Genomic DNA, 17980 nt, shown 5'->3' with positions numbered 1-17980 from the left:
AATCACAGCTATTCTTACAGCGAGTTGGTTGTTTTAACGATAAACACGGCGCTGGGGTCTTAGACCAGAAAACTGTTTGTCCACTGGACTCTCATACAGAACTCTCTTTATCCCTGCATTTATTTTAGCTGGAGCAGTTTGAGTATGAGGTATGTAGTGCTGTGCAAAAGTTTTAAACATGATCTGTTTTCCTTACACATTGCCTCTAAAAAGTGGGTTGACTGTTAGCAAAAAATCTCATGAATCACTGGATGCATTTTATTGAAATTCCCAGCAACTAATAATCGGATGTAAACTTACAACTGTTTACTGTTTTGCTAATGTCCAGGGTTTTCTCCCACACAGTCCACATTAGTTCACTGGTTCGTGTCACTAAATTGACCAATTTATCATCTACATCTAAAAGTACAAAGTACAACACAAAATAAATATTCACTGTAACCTTTTATGTGGGTGGAATGGCACAACTTCTTCAAACTTTTTGAAAATGTGTATATTTATTGATTATTACTGGCCTAAAACATCAAGGGTTATTTGATATTCAGTTTTCAATCAATTAATTATTCAACTTTTGACCATCATCTAATATAGCACAGATTTTTATGCTAATAAAAATGTAAGGCCCAACCATCCTTGAAGGAATGTATATCGCCTGCTGCCTATTATCCTAGAGTTTTAGACTTGGATCATGTTGTGATGAGACATGAGACAGTTATGGTCGTTTTGGTTAAACCTTGAAAATTACATTTTGTGCATGTGCATGAAATATTTTGCATCATCTGTTAGCACTTGGAGTATGTGTTGTGAATGACTGTCAGCTTCCAACACTTCGAAGTTTACCTCAATATCTTTAAAGATCACTGAGATGTAGCCAAGGTTAGGTAGGCTAAAGCTGATTAGCTGAGACAGTCATATCATCTTATTTTATTTGTTATTTAACCTTTATTTGTACAATAAAAAGGGTTTAAGTCAGTCAGTAAAAATATACAGACAAACATTTATTTCTGAAGTTTTATAAAAATCCATTTGGTTGTTCTCAAGATATTTTGCTAACAGACAACACAGGGTTAACTCTAACAGTTAATGGCAAAGTTTTAGGCAAAAATGCAGTGCAAAGTGTTGCGCTCAACGTTTGTGTTGGAGACAATGCTCAGCATCAGTCGTGTGACTGTAGTGTGGGACAGTTTCTGTAAAATCCACAGATCTATAGCCATTGCTGTGTTTTTTAAACTTTGGTTGGCTATGGAAATGATCTTGAATTAGGTTAAGTCCAAAACTTAACTAGTTGTGAATATCTATCCAATTATCACTTTCTGAAAGTTTCATAAAAATCTATTGAGTGGTTCAAGTTATTTTGCTAACAGAGACAACTCATGGTTAGTGCTTAAGGTGGGGGATCAGTCAGAACTACTAACCCACCAAATGTTAGTTCACATCTGTCAAAATCACTGGATTGGCAGACTGGGGCGATGGTTCCCCTCTTCAAAAAGTGGGAACGGAGGGTGTGCTCCGATTATAGGGGCGTCACTCTCCTTAACCTCCCTGGTAAAGTCTATACAGGGATACTGGAGAAGCGAGTCCGATTGTTGGTTGAACCTCAGATCCAGAAAGAACAATGTGGGTTCCATCCTGGCCATGGAACACTGGATCAGCTCTTTACTCTCACTAGGGTCTTTGAGGAGTCATGGGACTTTGCCCATCCAGTCTACATATGTTTTGTGGACTTGGAGAAGGCAATCGACCGTGTTCCTCGGGGTACACTATGGGGAGTGAGCCGTGAGTATGGGACTGGGGGCCTGTTGTTATGGGCTGTTCAGTTCCTATACAAGCGGTGCGAGAGTTTGGTTCCCATTGCTGGTAGTAAGTCGGACCCCTTCAGGGTAGGAGTTGACTCTGCCAGGGCTGCCTGTTGTCACCAATTCTGTTCATAACTTTCATGGACAGAATTTCTCGGTGCAACCAGTGTGTGGAGGGAGTCTGGTTTGGTGGCCTCTTTGCAGATGATGTGGTCCTGTTGGTGTCATGGTGCCGTGATCTTCAGTTCTCACTGGAGCGGTTCGCAGCCGAGTGTGAAGCAGCTGGGATGAGAATCAGCACCTCCAAATCTGAGGCCATGATCCTCAATTGGAAAAGGGTGGATTGCTCTCTTCAGGTCGAAGGGGAGGTTCTGCCTGAAGTGGAGGAGTTCAAGTATCTCTGGGTTTTGTTCACGAGTGAGGGAAGAATGGAGCATGAGATTGACAGGCGGATTGGTGCAGCATCTGCAGTATTACAGACCCTGTGTCAATCCGTTGTGGTGAAGAGGGAGCTGAGCTGTAAGGAAAAGCTCTCTGTTTACTGGTAGGTCTATGTTCCTACCCTCACCTATGGTCACGAGCTCTGGGTAGTGACTGAAAGAATGAGATCACAGATACAAGACAGTTGAAATGAGTTTCCTCCACAGGGTAGATGGACTCTCCCTTAGAGATAGGGTGAGAAGTTCAGTTATCCAGGAGAGCCTCGGAGTAGAACCGCTGCTCCTCCACATCGAAATGAGCCAGTTGAGGTGGTTCGGACATCTGGTAAGGATGCCCCCTGGTCGCCTCCCTAGGGAGGTGCTCCAGGCATTTCTGACTGGGAGGAGACCCCACGGAAGACCCAGGACAAGCTGGAGAGACTATCTCTCAGTTGGCCTGGGAACACCTTGGAATCCTCCAAGAATAGCTGGAAGAAGTGGCTGTGGAAAGAGATGTCTGGGCCACCCTGCTCAAACTGCTGCCCCCACGACCTGACTTCTGAACAAGTGGAAGATGATGGATGGATGGATTTTTTATTTATTTTTTTTTTTTTTTTACTAATAACAAACGTACGCACACATTAATAGTACATCTTCCTCAATGCAAAGCTTATCATTACCGTCTACCTCACTGTTTATAATCTGCGTAGTCATTTACAGCAGTTTTATCATCTGTTCTTCTTGCACAACCTCATTAAATTTTCATCCATGCTGGTCTGTTCCGTGTGTCTGGTTTCACACAACTTTAAAGATTTGCAGTTCAAATGAAAACAGCCTGTCACCTGAAAGTGTCCAACACTGAGCCTGCCTAATCTCAGTCATATGAGTCCTAACCCATAAAAAGAAAAAGAAAAGCACTTCCACGTTCAGCATATCTAATATAGCATGAATTTGTACTCAGCTGGCACACTTTGGACCCATATAGGTCTGCAAACACTGACTCTTAGTCCAAATAAATACTATAGAATAAAGGAACTTTGCAATAAAGCAGGATTTAATAAGGTTATTTTATCCCTGCTTTGTGAATTGGTTTGTTGTGTTTTGTGTCATTTTGCTCGTCAAGCTCTTTAATAAAACCCACAGAGACAGAAAGGCAGAGAGGAAGAAGGAGAAAAGGAGGAAGCCCGACCTGATGTTCTATATATACCTCCCCCAGTCACAATAGTAGCCATGTCCCAGCTGCAGCCTTGTCAGCCGGAGCAAAGGCCCAGCAGTCTAGTTTGATAAGGAGCCTCTGTGTCTGGCTTTGCAGCCCCCCAACAGAGGGGAAGTCCATGCTGTTCAACATCCTGAGGCTTACCATTAAGCTACAGCCCAGAGTTTAAATGGTTTTTAATGATGAAGACGGAAGAAAAGGAGGATGACAACACTGCTTTTAGCTGGGATGATACGCTTTATCTCCAGTGAGCCTCCCCCCCCCCACACACACACACCTTGTTTTCATGTGAAAACCTAGCAGGAAGTGTTTGTGGTAAAGTGAGATTGCAAGTGAGTGCTGCGTGAGAAAAAAACACTGATACGCCGCTGTGTTTTTGTCTCGCCATGAAACAAAACATCATGTTGAGCTCCGCCTCAGAGGGAAGAAACGTTTCATCCTTTTAGATAACTTTATTGCACGTCACTGCTTCCCAAATTCACACAAGACCAGTCTCCCCCCCCCCCCCCCCCCCCCCCCCCCCCCGTTGACCTTCCTGCCCTCAAGTCTGTTTGTTTCACCTTGAAACACGGGCATCAACGCTGAATTGTTCGGGAGTCGGCTAATGTTTAAACATACACATCGCTAAGCCTTCAGCTTGATGTATCCATTTGTTTTAGCTAAACTAGCTAAACATGACATTTTGTTGGCATTCCTCCACCCCCAGGTCCAGATCGGTGTAATCTCTGTGTAGTTCGATGGAAGTGTCAGGACTGTGTGTTCTGACCCGCTGAACTCTGTGTGATGATCAGTGATCAGAAAACAAAACACTGAATCAGCACAAAAGAACAAAACCGGCTTTGAAAAGTTTGGTCCAGAATTGATTACTAGATTATGTAGAAACAGCCAACCTAAAAAATAATTATTTCTAATCGTATGTTTATTCTAATTCAGGATTGTCCTTTAGCTTCTGTGTGTGCATGTTTAAACCTTTAGCACGGTCCCTCCTGCTTTTCAACAAACCTGTAAGTATTTTGGTTGGACCTTAAAAGTTATCATTCAGCTCTTTTCCTAAACAGGAAGGTGGGGTTCTGCTGGGGAACAATGAACATCTTACCTGTTGTAGATAGCTCTTTCAATTAGATTAAACTGAAGAAATGGAGTTTGATTCTACCAAGTTATTGGCTATGGAGAGCCATTTCGTTCTAAATTAAATAAAGAAAAAAAATAGTGTTATTTACAAATTATTAATAAATATTCCAATAAATAAATAAATGTTCCCATGAAATAAAACATTTACATAGAAAATGTTTAGTTTTTTCCAAGATTTTTTTATTTATTTATTTATTTCAAGATTTATTTTTATTTAATTCAAGATTTATTTATTTATATATTTAATAATGGTGTTTCAGTTTGTGACATTTTTACATATTTTAGGGGCTTTTATTTTTTTAACTCTGCTTTTCATTTTAAGCGCTTTTTATTTCGTGTGCTTATATCCCGATGAGGGGGCGGGGTTTTCTGTGTGGGGCAGGTCAGGTTACTTAATGGAATATTTATTAATAATTTTTGAGTAACACTATTTATTTATTTAATTTTGAATGACATTGCTTTCCATAATTGGCTAGTCTGAGTGGTTAAAGGGCTAAAATTAGAAGTCTTAAAATAACTTCAGTCTCAGAAATGTCACAGAGATTCAAACTTCAAATGTACAAGCTTTAGCAGCAGATAGCTGGATTCACTTGTAAATAACCACATAATTAAATGTCAGTAACCATGTAATGTAAAACCTACTGCGGTGTAAAGATTTATAAAACTGTCTTTGCATAAACGGCTATGAACCTTGAGTTTGAGGTTGGTTTAGGAGGGCAGTGATCCACCATGGTCTTGGTCCTGCTCAGATGTGCTGTTAGTTTGTCAGTCTGGTCAAGACTAAACTCTATGTTGGCAAACAGAGCTTGTCCAAGGCACTATAAAGCAGGTAAGATAGTACATTTTCTTAACTTTTTCACAAAAGCCACACTTTAAAAAAATATGAACCCTTTCTTTAAAAGATTTATAATTTATTATTATTTTATATATTATTAATTTAAATTTTGACTCTAAAAACATCACATCTAAGTTTTCCCCTTCAACTGTAGTTCATCATAAATAGGGTGAGGAACAGTGAAGGTGGCAGTGGTGTGTCTGAAATTGCTCAACTATGATTAACGGTAATTTTTTTTGTTGTATTTATAATAATGCTGGTATCCATACGTGTTTTCAAACTCAAGCAGATTTAACGACAAAATGATGTCATATGTTCATAAAGAAGGACCTGAGATCAAAACCATTCAAGATAGTTTCAAATCCTCATTTCTAGAACAAAAGACTTTATTAACCAGACAGCTGAGCAATTCTAAACTTATCTTTTGTAACAATCCTTCATCAAGTGTTAAACTTTTTTGTTTTATTTCCTCAACACTCTGCACGTCTGGGATAGTTTTGTCCACATGTTACTGAATGTTTGCCTTGTAGCTACATAAAGCTGTGCTTTTCTAGTTTTACCCTTGTTTGTCTTTTGTTCCAACTTTTACAAAAACCTGACATTTAATAAATATAACTTAGTATACTTTTGTACCTGTTAGTATTTTTAAATAAAACTATAGTAGGTGCTCTTTGAGCTGTCATTTCTAACCCGGGCCTGCAGCCCAGCCCAGCCCAGCCTGAATTTGAGCTGGGCCGGTCCATAATAATGTTCTGGATGGGCGGGCCGGGTCGGTGTCAGGCTTTTGATTGTATCAGTGGACACGCAGGGCTGACGATCCAATTATATGGCAACATGGCTTGCCTACAATCCAATTATATGGCAACATGGCTTGCCATACTATCCAATTATATGGCAACATGACTTGCCATACTATCCAATTATATGGCAACATGGGTTGCCATACAATCCAATTAGATGGCAACATGACTTGCCATACTATCCAATTATATGGCAACATGACTTGCCATACTATCCAATTATATGGCAACATGGGTTGCCATACCATCCAATTAGATGGCAACATGGCTTTGCAAAAAATCACCGGCCATTTGACTGCGAGCTGACCGGCCTTGAAAGAGGTCAAATAAAGTTCAGTTCAGCTTCTGATGGGATTATACTGACATGCAGCGATCCATCAAAGCCCAAATGGATGTTCATTCAGCTGCTGCACTCAGCGGCCGCGCGCAGCCGACGACCCAAACAGGTGAGATCCCAAAGCAGACATGTCAGAGCAGGGTCTGTGTATGAATAATGCAGAATGCAGGCAGAAGCAGGGATTGAATGCGCTTTGACGGCCATGAAAGGACAAACACCCACTCAGCTCTGATCTTCTGCCCCTTTACTCAGCCGCGCACGTCCACCGACCGTTAATATCTTTATAAGCAGTCAAACTTAATTAAAGAAGTTTTGGGGGGGTTCGGGTTCAAACCTGTAATTACTGTTAAATTGTCGGGTCAGGTGAGGTTTGGAAATGATTGCTACGGGTTGGGGCCGGGTCGAGTTGGATTTTTTGTGCCCAAATGTAACTCTTGGGTGGGCATGGACTTTTCTTACTCAACAGCTGGACTTTATCACCAGATTAAAATGTGCTTTTGTGGTCCACTTTATAGTACGGCTGCTCCACTTCGTTCATTATTTACCATTCATTTCATTGTAAATGTTAATGGACTGTACATAGTGCCTTTTTATCTAATCAAGATACTCAGAGCTTTACAACACAATCTGTGCCCTCATTTACTCATTCACATAGCACTACTAGATCTGTACAAAGACTAATCAGACATTCATACACTGATGGGACACACATCGGAGGCAATGAGGGGTTCAGTGTCTTGCCCATGGACACTTCAGCATGTGACTGCTGGTGGAATCGAACCCCGAACTCTCGCATTGGAGGACGACTGCTCTAACCACTCAGCCACAGCCGCCCCCATGAAACCACTGCTGTGTAACGTTCATTGTCTTCTGCATCGTCGTGATAAGCTTTCTGAAGTTAGCTGAAATAATCTTGTTATACAGATGTTATCATGATTGCGTCATCTTAGCCTTGTCACAACCGTTTTCACAGAGAGGGATTGTGCTGAACTTTAGGGGAAACTGCCGGGTACACATCTCTGCAAGTCAAAAACCATAAAGGAGCGCGACATTAACTGATGTTGCGTGCTGTTTTGAAGCCAGTGGCCTTTTGAAAAGCTGACCAAACGGAAACAGAACAGTCACACGTTCGATGTTAACTACGAGATGTATACGCGGAGCGTTTGTCACCGTCAGCGTTCAAGGGCAGGATGATTATGACGAATTTGTTCTGTGTCGTCTGGCTAACAGCAACCCAGCAGCATGCATGATAACAGAACATCAGCTCACAGTCTGTTCTTAACGGGACTCTTTGTCAAAGTGATGACAGAAGCTTCTTCGCCCGCTCTCTCCCCCTGGGAACAAGCGTCCAGCTTTATTATGAGCTAAGCACACAACACACTAATATAAAGCACAACAAACTCGCAAAAAAAATAAAATGACTATCCTTAAAGGAGTGGTGAGTGGCAGGGGATGCACCTTCCTTAAAGGAATGCTTATATAATGTGTTTCCCACTAACATGGTAACTGCACACTCATCTTCCCAGAGGTGAACTCTGCTCAGCTGGAGGCAGCAGACAAGAACAAGGATTACTGAGATACACTGACCGGATGTTGAAGAAAGCATGGAAACAAATCATGAACACTCTTTGATGCAACGTGACCTTTAGTGCACAGAAAACCCCATGATTTCTTACGTTTCGAAACATATGAACTGTGTGCAGAGGATCTGCGTCTGCTTTACTCATCACATTCCCTGGGTCATCGTGCTGTCGTTATCTCGCCCTTCAGCACACGGGATTCAAACACTCTCACACTCGCCTTCAGCCTACAAGTGCTCGTCAAAGCGTCCACGCTCAGAGCAGCGCAGGGTCATGTTACTGAGGCTGACGTTTCAAGGCTCGTCGCTTCCTCTGTTACTCTCGTTGCTCAAAGAGGGACGGAGAATCAGAAAGTGAAGAGGGAGAGGATGATCGTAGCTTCATTTCAGTTTAGAGCTGCGGAAATAAACAATCAACATCTTACCTGTTGCGGATACCTTTCTGAACGACCTCAGTCTGGAGAAAGCAAATTTAATTCCAAGTGAATCGCTGAGCTAAAGGCAATGGACTGTTGCTGTTTTTGGTCTCAGTAATTTCACAGAGGTTCATTTAAATGTTCATTTTTAAACCACAATGTGGTCAAGTTCACATCACGCATTGTTTATATAGAAGTCTTTGGTTATTTGGAGCAGTGTTGCCAGATATAGTCGAGGTTTTCCAGCCCAAAACCTGTTAAAATCGCCACATCACACAAAAACCCGCCCAATCAATATGTTGTTACAGTATATTTACATTGTATGAACATGAACGCACGTCAAGCCAAGGTAATTTAACATGTGGCAAAACGTAACAATCCAAAAAAAATCTTCCCAGAGTTCCCAGCAAAATCAGACTGAAAACTGCACAATTGGTGGTAAATTGCCCAATCTGGCAACACTGATTTGGAGATGTAAACAGAAGTAGTTGCAACTAGATGTAGCAGCTCCTGTGCAGCTTGGGGCACTTTCAACAGGGTTATCATATTATTTCTGCTGGAATAACCCTGAAATGTGAAACTTCTATAAACTAGCATTTACTTAGAAACTCTGAGACGACCAGACGTAACTTTTTTAGATTTTTCTACCTGGATTATTAAGCATGCATCTGGATATTTTGAGACTTGAGTTGTTTTAAGACAGCTGTAATTCACTTCTGTCTTGGTCTCGCTCACATTTGCCATTAGCTTCTCAGTCCAGTCACAATTAAACTCTATTTCTCCAAACTGAAGTTACTCAAAGAACTATTACAGGTAATGTTTGTTTGTTTTTTTTACTTAACAAAATCCTACTTTAAAAGATTGCTTTAACTTGCAGCTAAAACTTGGTTTTGTGCTTTAAGACAGCACGGCTGGCTCAAAACTTGAAAAATTACAGGTAAAATGATCCAACGTTTTGAATAAAAACGAGCAAATGGCGCCTGAGAAGACTTGAAATATGTTTCTATGGGTTTAATTTGAGGGTCTGTGGCTGTGACCACATCCTGCATGTTTGTTTTTAGAATATCTTACTTCCTGTGGCAGAGAACTGACCGAGGACAGGACACACACACAGGAAGGAAGGAGGGCAACCATGCAGAGCTGAATAATGCAATGCCTCAGCCTCCACATTAGCACCTAGTAAATGGCTGGCTATACAAACACTCAGACCCTGGTGGGCTGCATCTGGCAGCACAATCAGCAGGATGGATGGAGCAGCCCGGGTGTGAAGTCATTTAGGCTGCTGCCATCATCATGGAGGGCACAGTCAGCATGTGAACTCTGAAACTCCAAGAAAACCTCTGCATGGTCTGAGGTCTGGCATTAATCTAAACATGGTGAAGTGGTAGTTTGGAAGAGCAGGGTTAGTTATCATGATGCACATCCACAAACTGACTTGTTTCCAGATCACACACCTTGCTCTGTGTCACAAAAAACTAACTCCATGCAGTTTGACAGGTCTGAAACACAAGCCAACTTTAAACACATGAGGGACACATGCCCCCCCCCCCCCCCCCCCCACCCCCCGCGCCCCTCCCCCCCCCCCCCTGCGTCCCACCCTACCTTCGGTGTGGCAAGTGGAGGACAGGATGGTGCTCGGAGGGCGGAAGATGTACGGGAGGTAGCGGGAAAAACATTTCATCTTCTCCGGTGCTTGCCGACGGGTGGAGAGCGCTGCGTCGCGTGCTCCACATCCGCACCGCCGCCTCAGCCACAGAGAGGATCCGGGGGAGGTGGCTGTGTGTCCGCGGCGCAGAGGGGGGGCTATGACAGCTTCACTGTCCGCAGGCAGGCCCGGGGAGGAAAGCGCAATTCACTCCTCGGATGTGGACAGAGTTGTCCGAGCAGGACAGGGTTCGTCCTCACAGCACTGTGTGTGGTCCGACAGAGGGAGCAGCCTCTCGTGTTTGTTTGTCCGCTGATGCGCGTGAGAAGAGCCGCCAGCAGCTGTTTACACACATCCCGCAGCTTGATAAGACTCACGCTCACGAGAGAGGCACGAAGTGCATGAATCATAAACAAAACTTGTTTCCCCGAGCAGGTTATCGATTAATTGGGTTTGGCGCCATCTAGCGATGAATTTTACTTCCTGCCTCGAAGTGGCGTTTTAATTTTAAATCATAAATTTAATTTTAGTTTAAGTATTTTACAAAAGTCTTCTTTAAATGTGCGATAACGGCACAATATCAGGAAAAAATATATATTGAGATAACTTAAATTGAACGAACTGACGTTTATTTACCGTATGAATAAAATTAAATAAATTTCACGCAAAAATTGTAAAGATGTGCGTAGGTGGTTCTGTTTTTTTGTTTGTGTTTTTTTGTTTGTTTTGTTCACATGCCAGCACTGATGTGTTTTTAAGCTGACCTCGAAGATCTCGCGAGATTTTATTGTGTTGATGTGTTTTCCTTAAGACGACCTCAAAGATCTCGCGAGATTTGAGCGCGACTAATGCAACCGGAAGTACAATGTAGGTCTCTTTTCCGCCGGCCATAGAGGAGCAATCGGCAGGGTAAGAATTCAAGACGGATAATTTCACTCAAACAATCACCATCCATCCTCCATTTAAAGTCACTCTGTCTCCGAATCCAAGTGTCAACACAACGCCAACATTAGTACAATCAAACTAGCGACCATATTAGCCTCTTTGGAGGGATAAATTGTTGATTATTAGCGTTTGGTCCCGGCCGAATCCTCATGTCTGCTACCGTCAGAGAAGCTATTGGGTTCTTGCTCCAAGCGAATAAAATATTGCACCTTTTTTTACGTCCAGTGGGGTTTATTTCGTCTCTGGTACATCTTCAGTTTTCTCGCTTTGTCGCCCACGAACTCGTTTTGTGAGCTCTAATGAAAACGCGCAGCTTGCTAATGCTAACCTGCTAGCATACGGAGAGCTACCTTGTATTTACACATCTCCCAATGTGAACAATACTTTCTACTTAAATTTGTGTTTTGCCTTAGGTTTGTGTATAACTTGCATCAGTTGTAACGTTTCAGATGAATTGATGATTAAAGCATGTACAAGTCTGAAAGTTGTGATTGCTGTAGAGAAAGTCAGCTTTTTCATTAGACCACAAATAACTTGTATGTTTTTGCTCACAGCATCATGAAGCTGAACCCATTTGTAACATCCTCCCGCCGCAAGAATCGCAAGAGGCACTTCAATGCCCCCTCACACATCAGGAGGAAGATCATGTCTTCCCCCCTGTCCAAGGAGCTCCGCCAGAAGTACAACGTGAGGTCCATGCCCATTCGCAAAGATGACGAAGTCCAGGTACTGTTCGGCTGTCTGCAAAGCTGCAGTGGAGGATGTGCAGGATGAAATGGTTGTGTAACCGAGCTGTCGATGCTTTGAACTTTCAGGTTGTTCGTGGACACTACAAAGGCCAGCAGATCGGCAAAGTGGTGCAGGTGTACAGGAAGAAGTACGTCATCTACATCGAGCGTGTGCAGAGAGAAAAGGCCAACGGAACCACGGTCCATGTCGGCATCCACCCCAGCAAGGTGAGTTGTGGAGCCCCTCGTCTGTCAGGGTTTGCTGCCAGAATGGCAACAAAGCATGCAGAAGTGTCATGGGTGTGCTTGCATTTTTATTTTATTTTTACTTATTGTATGTGGCTCAAGCCTTTGAAATGCGATGTGGCTTTTTAGTCTCCCATTTTTCAGGAGGTTTTAAACTCGCCAAACACACAGCTTTATGGATTTCCACAAGTATGGAAATGATTTTCTGCTGTGTAGAGTGTTGTGGTCAGTGTTGGTCCAGATATTTTCCACAAAACACACACGGTTTATTGTGTAATGAGTTTTGTGATAGACTTGTTAGACATTACTGGTAAAGCTGGAAAAGTGGAGAAAATTATTTTTGTGAGCCTTGCAGCTTCAAGTAATTGTTTCTGGTGGTTGTGTTTTGATATTCCTTCCAGGCTTTCAAAACTCAGCTGTGAACCTTTTTACCTTAAAACAAATTGCTATGACAGTATCAGTATCGATAAACCCACATTTTCTTCATTCTGATTACCAATATGTCAATCGAATGTGGGAATCATCCAAGGAGGGCGCCTCACCCTGTCATCAGAAATACAGATTTATTTATTTATATCATAATATAATAGTATAATTGACATAGTTAAATACCAATATATTGTGCAGTCCTAGTTATAACCTATTTGGTAGTTATTTGAATTGAAAGTTCAGCTAAAATTTTCACATGATTTCTATTTTATATGGTGAATTATGTTTAACAGGAAATATTGGTCTGTCTTTAACTTTGAGGGATGTTTAAAAAAAATCTGGTCAAATGTTTTGTCTGTACAGATGTGAGAAAATGTGTAGAAGTATGACTTCATTTCTGTTTGGGTGTTGAGCTTTTTACTCGTACATTAACGTAAAGCTTCCATCCATCCATCCATTATCTTTACCCGTTTATTCCATTTTGGGTCACGGGGGTCGCTGGTGCCCATGTCCAGCAATCACTGTGCGAGGGGCGGGGTACACCCTGGACGGGTCGCAAGTCCATCACAGGGCCGTAAAGCTTCCAGTTATAACTATTTAACTGCACTGGTTAATTGTATCAGTTTAATCAAACTGAAGCGTTGAAAACCTTCACATTACTTTTTGGAAGTAATTTTTCCATACACGACTTGGTTGAAGACTTCTTTCACCAGTGACATTTGAGCTACATTCACACTGCAGATTTTAACACTCAGTTCATATATTTACTTTTTCCCCTTTCCTGGCATCCAGTTTTTATCGTGGCTGTTCACATTACAGTTTAAATACGACAGTCATCAGACTCCAGGGTGATCCTTCTACGACCTTGAAGCTACTCACGAGCAGAAAGGCATGATATTGCACGCTCTTGTTTCAGAAGGAAATATGGATGCTGCTCATGTTAGCATGCGCATCAATTCTTGTGCAATAGAACCTACTAATTTATCTGACCTCATGGTTTTGTCCAATGTTTACATTTGGTCTTGCAGTTTCCCACCTGCTCTAGCGTAGAGTTGTAATTGTAAAATGGAAGCAACAAACTGGAAGTAAGCAAGACAAATTTAAAACGTGGAGAGAAAAAAAAGACTAACTGGACATGTGTAGTTCTGTGCTTTAAACTGCACAGTGTTGGATTTATGTCCGTTTTTGAAATGATCTGCATACGCTTTCTTCAGCGCCAGAAAAGTTTAATGAAATGCAACATGACTGATTGGCTTGTGGTCGCCTTGAAAAACATCAAATAGGAATTTGATGTAGAAGCACCTGTGAGAGAGACTTGTTGGATTTGTAAAAATGAGCTCTGTCACATTCTGATGTTCAAATGATCGGGTACTAGTCGCATATGGACAAAATATTAATTTGGACCTGCAGTGGGGGCGCAGCCTCTATCTCAGTCAGGCTTTGTCTGCAGACTGCACACAATGTTTCCTGTTGACTTTGTTTCCTTTGTCAAATTGAACAAGTTATTTTTAAATAAATGCAATCAAAGGCTCTCACCTTCAAAGGTAAAACTTATTTTGAACTCTTTTAACTTCAGATAAGTAAAACCTTTTATTGGCTAAAAATCCCAAACTGCTTTTTATGACTAGGGTTGCATCCAATTATTTGTTTTCATTATTCTACTGACAAAACACACAGTCGCTAAAGCCATGGGGAATGTTATAGAACACACCTTATTGTCATTGCACCTAAATGCAATGAAATTTGGGTGTTATTATTATCAGACTACTTGTTGGATAAAAAGTTAAAAGAATGATAAAAGGTTAGATTTACCAACAAATGTTATCAAAAGGAATGCTAAAAACTGAGGGACCAATAAATGAATGTTTTATTTCAAACTGCAATTATTAAATATCGAACAACCATATTTTTTCAGCTCTATCAACATTTTTATTAAACCTTCAGCTTTGTGCAGGCTCACATATAGTTGTGTATTTAAAGCTGTATTTTCAAAACGTTTATTGTTTTTGTTTATTACCCTAAGATGAAATTGGGGTTTCTGCAAAAATGCACATTTTTATAGATTTTTAATTTTATTATTTTTTTAACTTACAGGAAAATCAGCATGCACATCATCCCTGGATCTGACTGATATGATATATTTTAGGAATGCACGATATTGGATTTTTGGCCGATATCCGATATGTTAACACTTATTCGACCGATAACCCATGCTGATATCGATATTTTATATACGTTCCTTTCAGAGCATAGCCCTCTTATTTAGGCTTATTTGCTGCAAAAATTGTGTAACAGCTGTAAGAGCTGGTGACAAATATTCAGCAACAGCCATATGATATGCATAGCACTTTAACTTCTATTAAATGAAAGGTGTTAAATGTTGTTTATTAGCATTAGTCACCTGCGATGCTGTCTCTTGTTCCATGTTTCTAGCTGCAGTGTGGAATCCTCTGCACTCCTGTGCATGAAGGACAGCCTTTTTAAGTTCAAAGTTTTGGTCTGCCCATCGTGCCGTAAGACTAATCATGCTAACAGGGCTAACACAACGTCCAAATGTCTGTGGTAAAACTCACCCAACAAGTCGTGCTATCGGCTATTAGCTTCTCAATGATGTTGGAAATGACGCCTTGTAACTCTGGCAACGTTACGCTGGAAAAATATCTCTGACTGCGGACGATGTAGCGAGGTTCAACGTAGTCCATAAATCTTCGGAATCTGACCTCCTCACCAATGACAAAAACGTCCACATCACGACATTTTGAATATTCCTCTCCACCATGAGATCAGGTAGACGCATGTGACGTCATCACGTTGTGCTGCTGCTTATATCGGCAAGTTATTTTAATGGAATGTCCGATATTGAAATTTAACAATAATATCGGCCAATACGGATACCATGCCGATAATGTTGTGCGGAATCCCTAATATACATTTTTAATGAAATGTAAACGTGTAAATCTACAGAACAATGCTGTGTTGATCAGCAGCGTTATAATGACAAATCTTACGTGATGAACAAGGGTCTAAGAAAACAGTCACCAGAAATCATGCTGAGCTTTTTGATCCTAAACATATTGTTTATACTCCCTTCAGATCAATCTTTTATAATAAATGCATTTTGTTAATCTTTAAAAAGAAGGTAACCTGTATTTTAGTTTTAACTGCTAGAATTGAATTGATAATAATAATAATAATTTAAAAATTATGTGGGGAGTGGTGGCGCAGAGGTTAGAGAGGTGGGCTTGTGATCCGAAGATCGCCGGTTCACGCCCCGGCCCCGACAACATCAAAAATTGTGGGTGGGGTAGGTGAAACACCCACACTTGCCCCCACCCTCATTCGCCCCACTCTGGGCCCATGAGCAAGGCCCTTAACCCCACCATGTGCTCCCTAAACAGGTCTCTCTTGAAAATGAGTTCTCGTGGCTCAATGAGACTAACCTGGATAAATAAAGGCTAAATGAAAAAAAAAAAAAAAGCCTAACATTTTAGTTCAGCTTCTTAAGTTGGGGCCGAGATGGGGTAGAGGTAGGGCAGCAGACATGGGAGCAGAAAGTCACGGGTCAACTCCTCGCCCTGTCCACAGGTGGTGGTGTCTCTGAGCACGACATTAACCCCTAACTGCTCCCTGGTTGCTTACATGGCCGCCCACTGCTCCACCTGGGTGTATCTCAGGTGTGATGGGCTAAATGCAGAGAACTAATTTCACCGTTGAATGGGAACATACAATGATGACAACACATGGCACTTACTTACTTTGTGTGGTAGAAAATTGTAGTTGGTACAAATAATTTAACTCGTATATATGACTGTTTTTGTTTTGGGTGAATTGTTTGACAGATTTTATGGGACAAATTTCTAACTTGATTTTAAGGTTGGGCTTAATTTTAAATGTTTATTTGTATTTTTTTTTGTTTGTTTGTTTGTTACAAAATGTTAAAGTAGACGTTTGTCAGGAATTTTACTGAAAGCTCGACCTTTTATGTTTTTCAGCCATGTTTGAGGGATCACTGGTTAGCTGAGACTGAGTTTTAGAGACATAAACATATAAATGTCCATTTTAAATTCCTGGAGCTTAAATGTTTGTTGAAAGAAAAACATGTACAAAACAGTCTGGGTAAATATATGCCTAAATAAGTGAAAACTGTTTGATATTAACAGTAAAATCTAACAACAGACTGAATTTGTTTTAACATAATTTGGATTAGTGTGCTACTTTTTCCTTTTAAATAAAACGTATAACTTTGCATAAACCTCAGCCGTGTTGCATCCTAGGTAAAAATGTTTTTGTTCTTAAATACAGCTTTTGTTTTGCCTGGACATAAACAGAGTGAGCATTCACAGCACAGAAGCTGTGTCAGTTCAGTGCCAAATTGTTTTGATTGGTTCGACTCTGAGAATTTTGTTTACCAGCCTCTGTTTTTATCTTGGTGTGCAGGTGGTTATCACCAGGCTAAAGCTTGACAAGGACCGCAAGAAGATCCTAGAACGCAAGGCCAAGTCTCGCGCCGTTGGAAAGGAGAAGGGCAAATACAAAGAGGAGACCATTGAGAAGATGCAGGATTGAAAATAATCTTTTGCTAACAATAAACTGTGTAAATGGATCTCACTTTGTGTGTATTTTTTAAGGTACTGGTATATATATATATATATATTTAAAGGAGAACATTTTCAAAACAAACACTCATTTTAGATCGACTACAAATACAGTGCTTTGAATTATAATTCCAACTTTAGTTCAGATGTGTAAAATGTTCTATCAAACATTTTGGAGTATAAATTTAGAATCATGAACCGGTTACCCAGGTAGTGTGAAAAAATAAACTTATTTTAAGCAATGAGGGCACAAAGCACTTTTATCAATCATGGGATGTTTGTCATGTTTTCATCATGCAAAGTATGGATGTTTGGGGGACAAATATTTTGGATTTTAAAGCATTAAAAAGAAGAAAGTTGTTTATTAGTACTGTTACATAAAAAATTTAACTATAAACAATCAAAATTTATATGGGAAGGTTAAAAGGTGAAATTGATTTTAGGAATTTGTTTAAATCCAGAAAAAAAAAAGTTCTTTGTGAGGATCTTGCAGGATTAAATAGCAATTTAACTGAAACGGAACAATATAGATGTACAGTAAACTACTCTGTTCAGATTGGTTAAATTATATACTTTTTAAAACTAATCAAATTGATAAGATTCCGATTATTTTGTGTATTACAATTTGTAAATGTAAATAATGAATCTTCATACACCAAAGTTAAGTCATGGGAGTTCCTCAGGGTTCAGTGCTTGGATGAATGCCTTGTAGTAAAGTTAAACAGTTTTTATATATGTGTATGAATGTTTCTGTTCAGTGCTCTGAGATGACTTCTCTTGTGACTTGGCACTAAAAATAAACTGAATTGAAATAAAATACCCTTAAAATTATACTATGGGAATGTTAAGCCTGTATACACCCT

The 17980-nt window shown here is 40.6% G+C and overlaps 1 protein-coding gene across 1 annotated transcript; it reads left to right on the top strand.

Annotated features, from left to right (window-relative positions):
* The first annotated feature begins 11036 nt into the window (after positions 1-11036).
* On the top strand, positions 11037-17125 carry rpl26 (ribosomal protein L26). The gene is made up of 4 exons (XM_037675957.1): positions 11037-11083; positions 11674-11845; positions 11935-12075; positions 16960-17125. Exons 2-4 carry the CDS (start codon positions 11678-11680, stop codon positions 17086-17088), a joined length of 438 nt encoding a protein of 145 aa, XP_037531885.1. The 5' UTR covers positions 11037-11083; positions 11674-11677; the 3' UTR covers positions 17089-17125.
* Positions 17126-17980: the final 855 nt, after the last annotated feature.

This window comes from Nematolebias whitei, chromosome 4 (assembly GCF_014905685.2).
Source record: "Nematolebias whitei isolate Nwh7 chromosome 4, NemWhi1, whole genome shotgun sequence".
NCBI lineage: Eukaryota > Metazoa > Chordata > Actinopteri > Cyprinodontiformes > Rivulidae > Nematolebias > Nematolebias whitei.
Note: the sequence above shows the minus strand (reverse complement) of the source record. Positions and strands in the feature narration are given on the sequence as shown.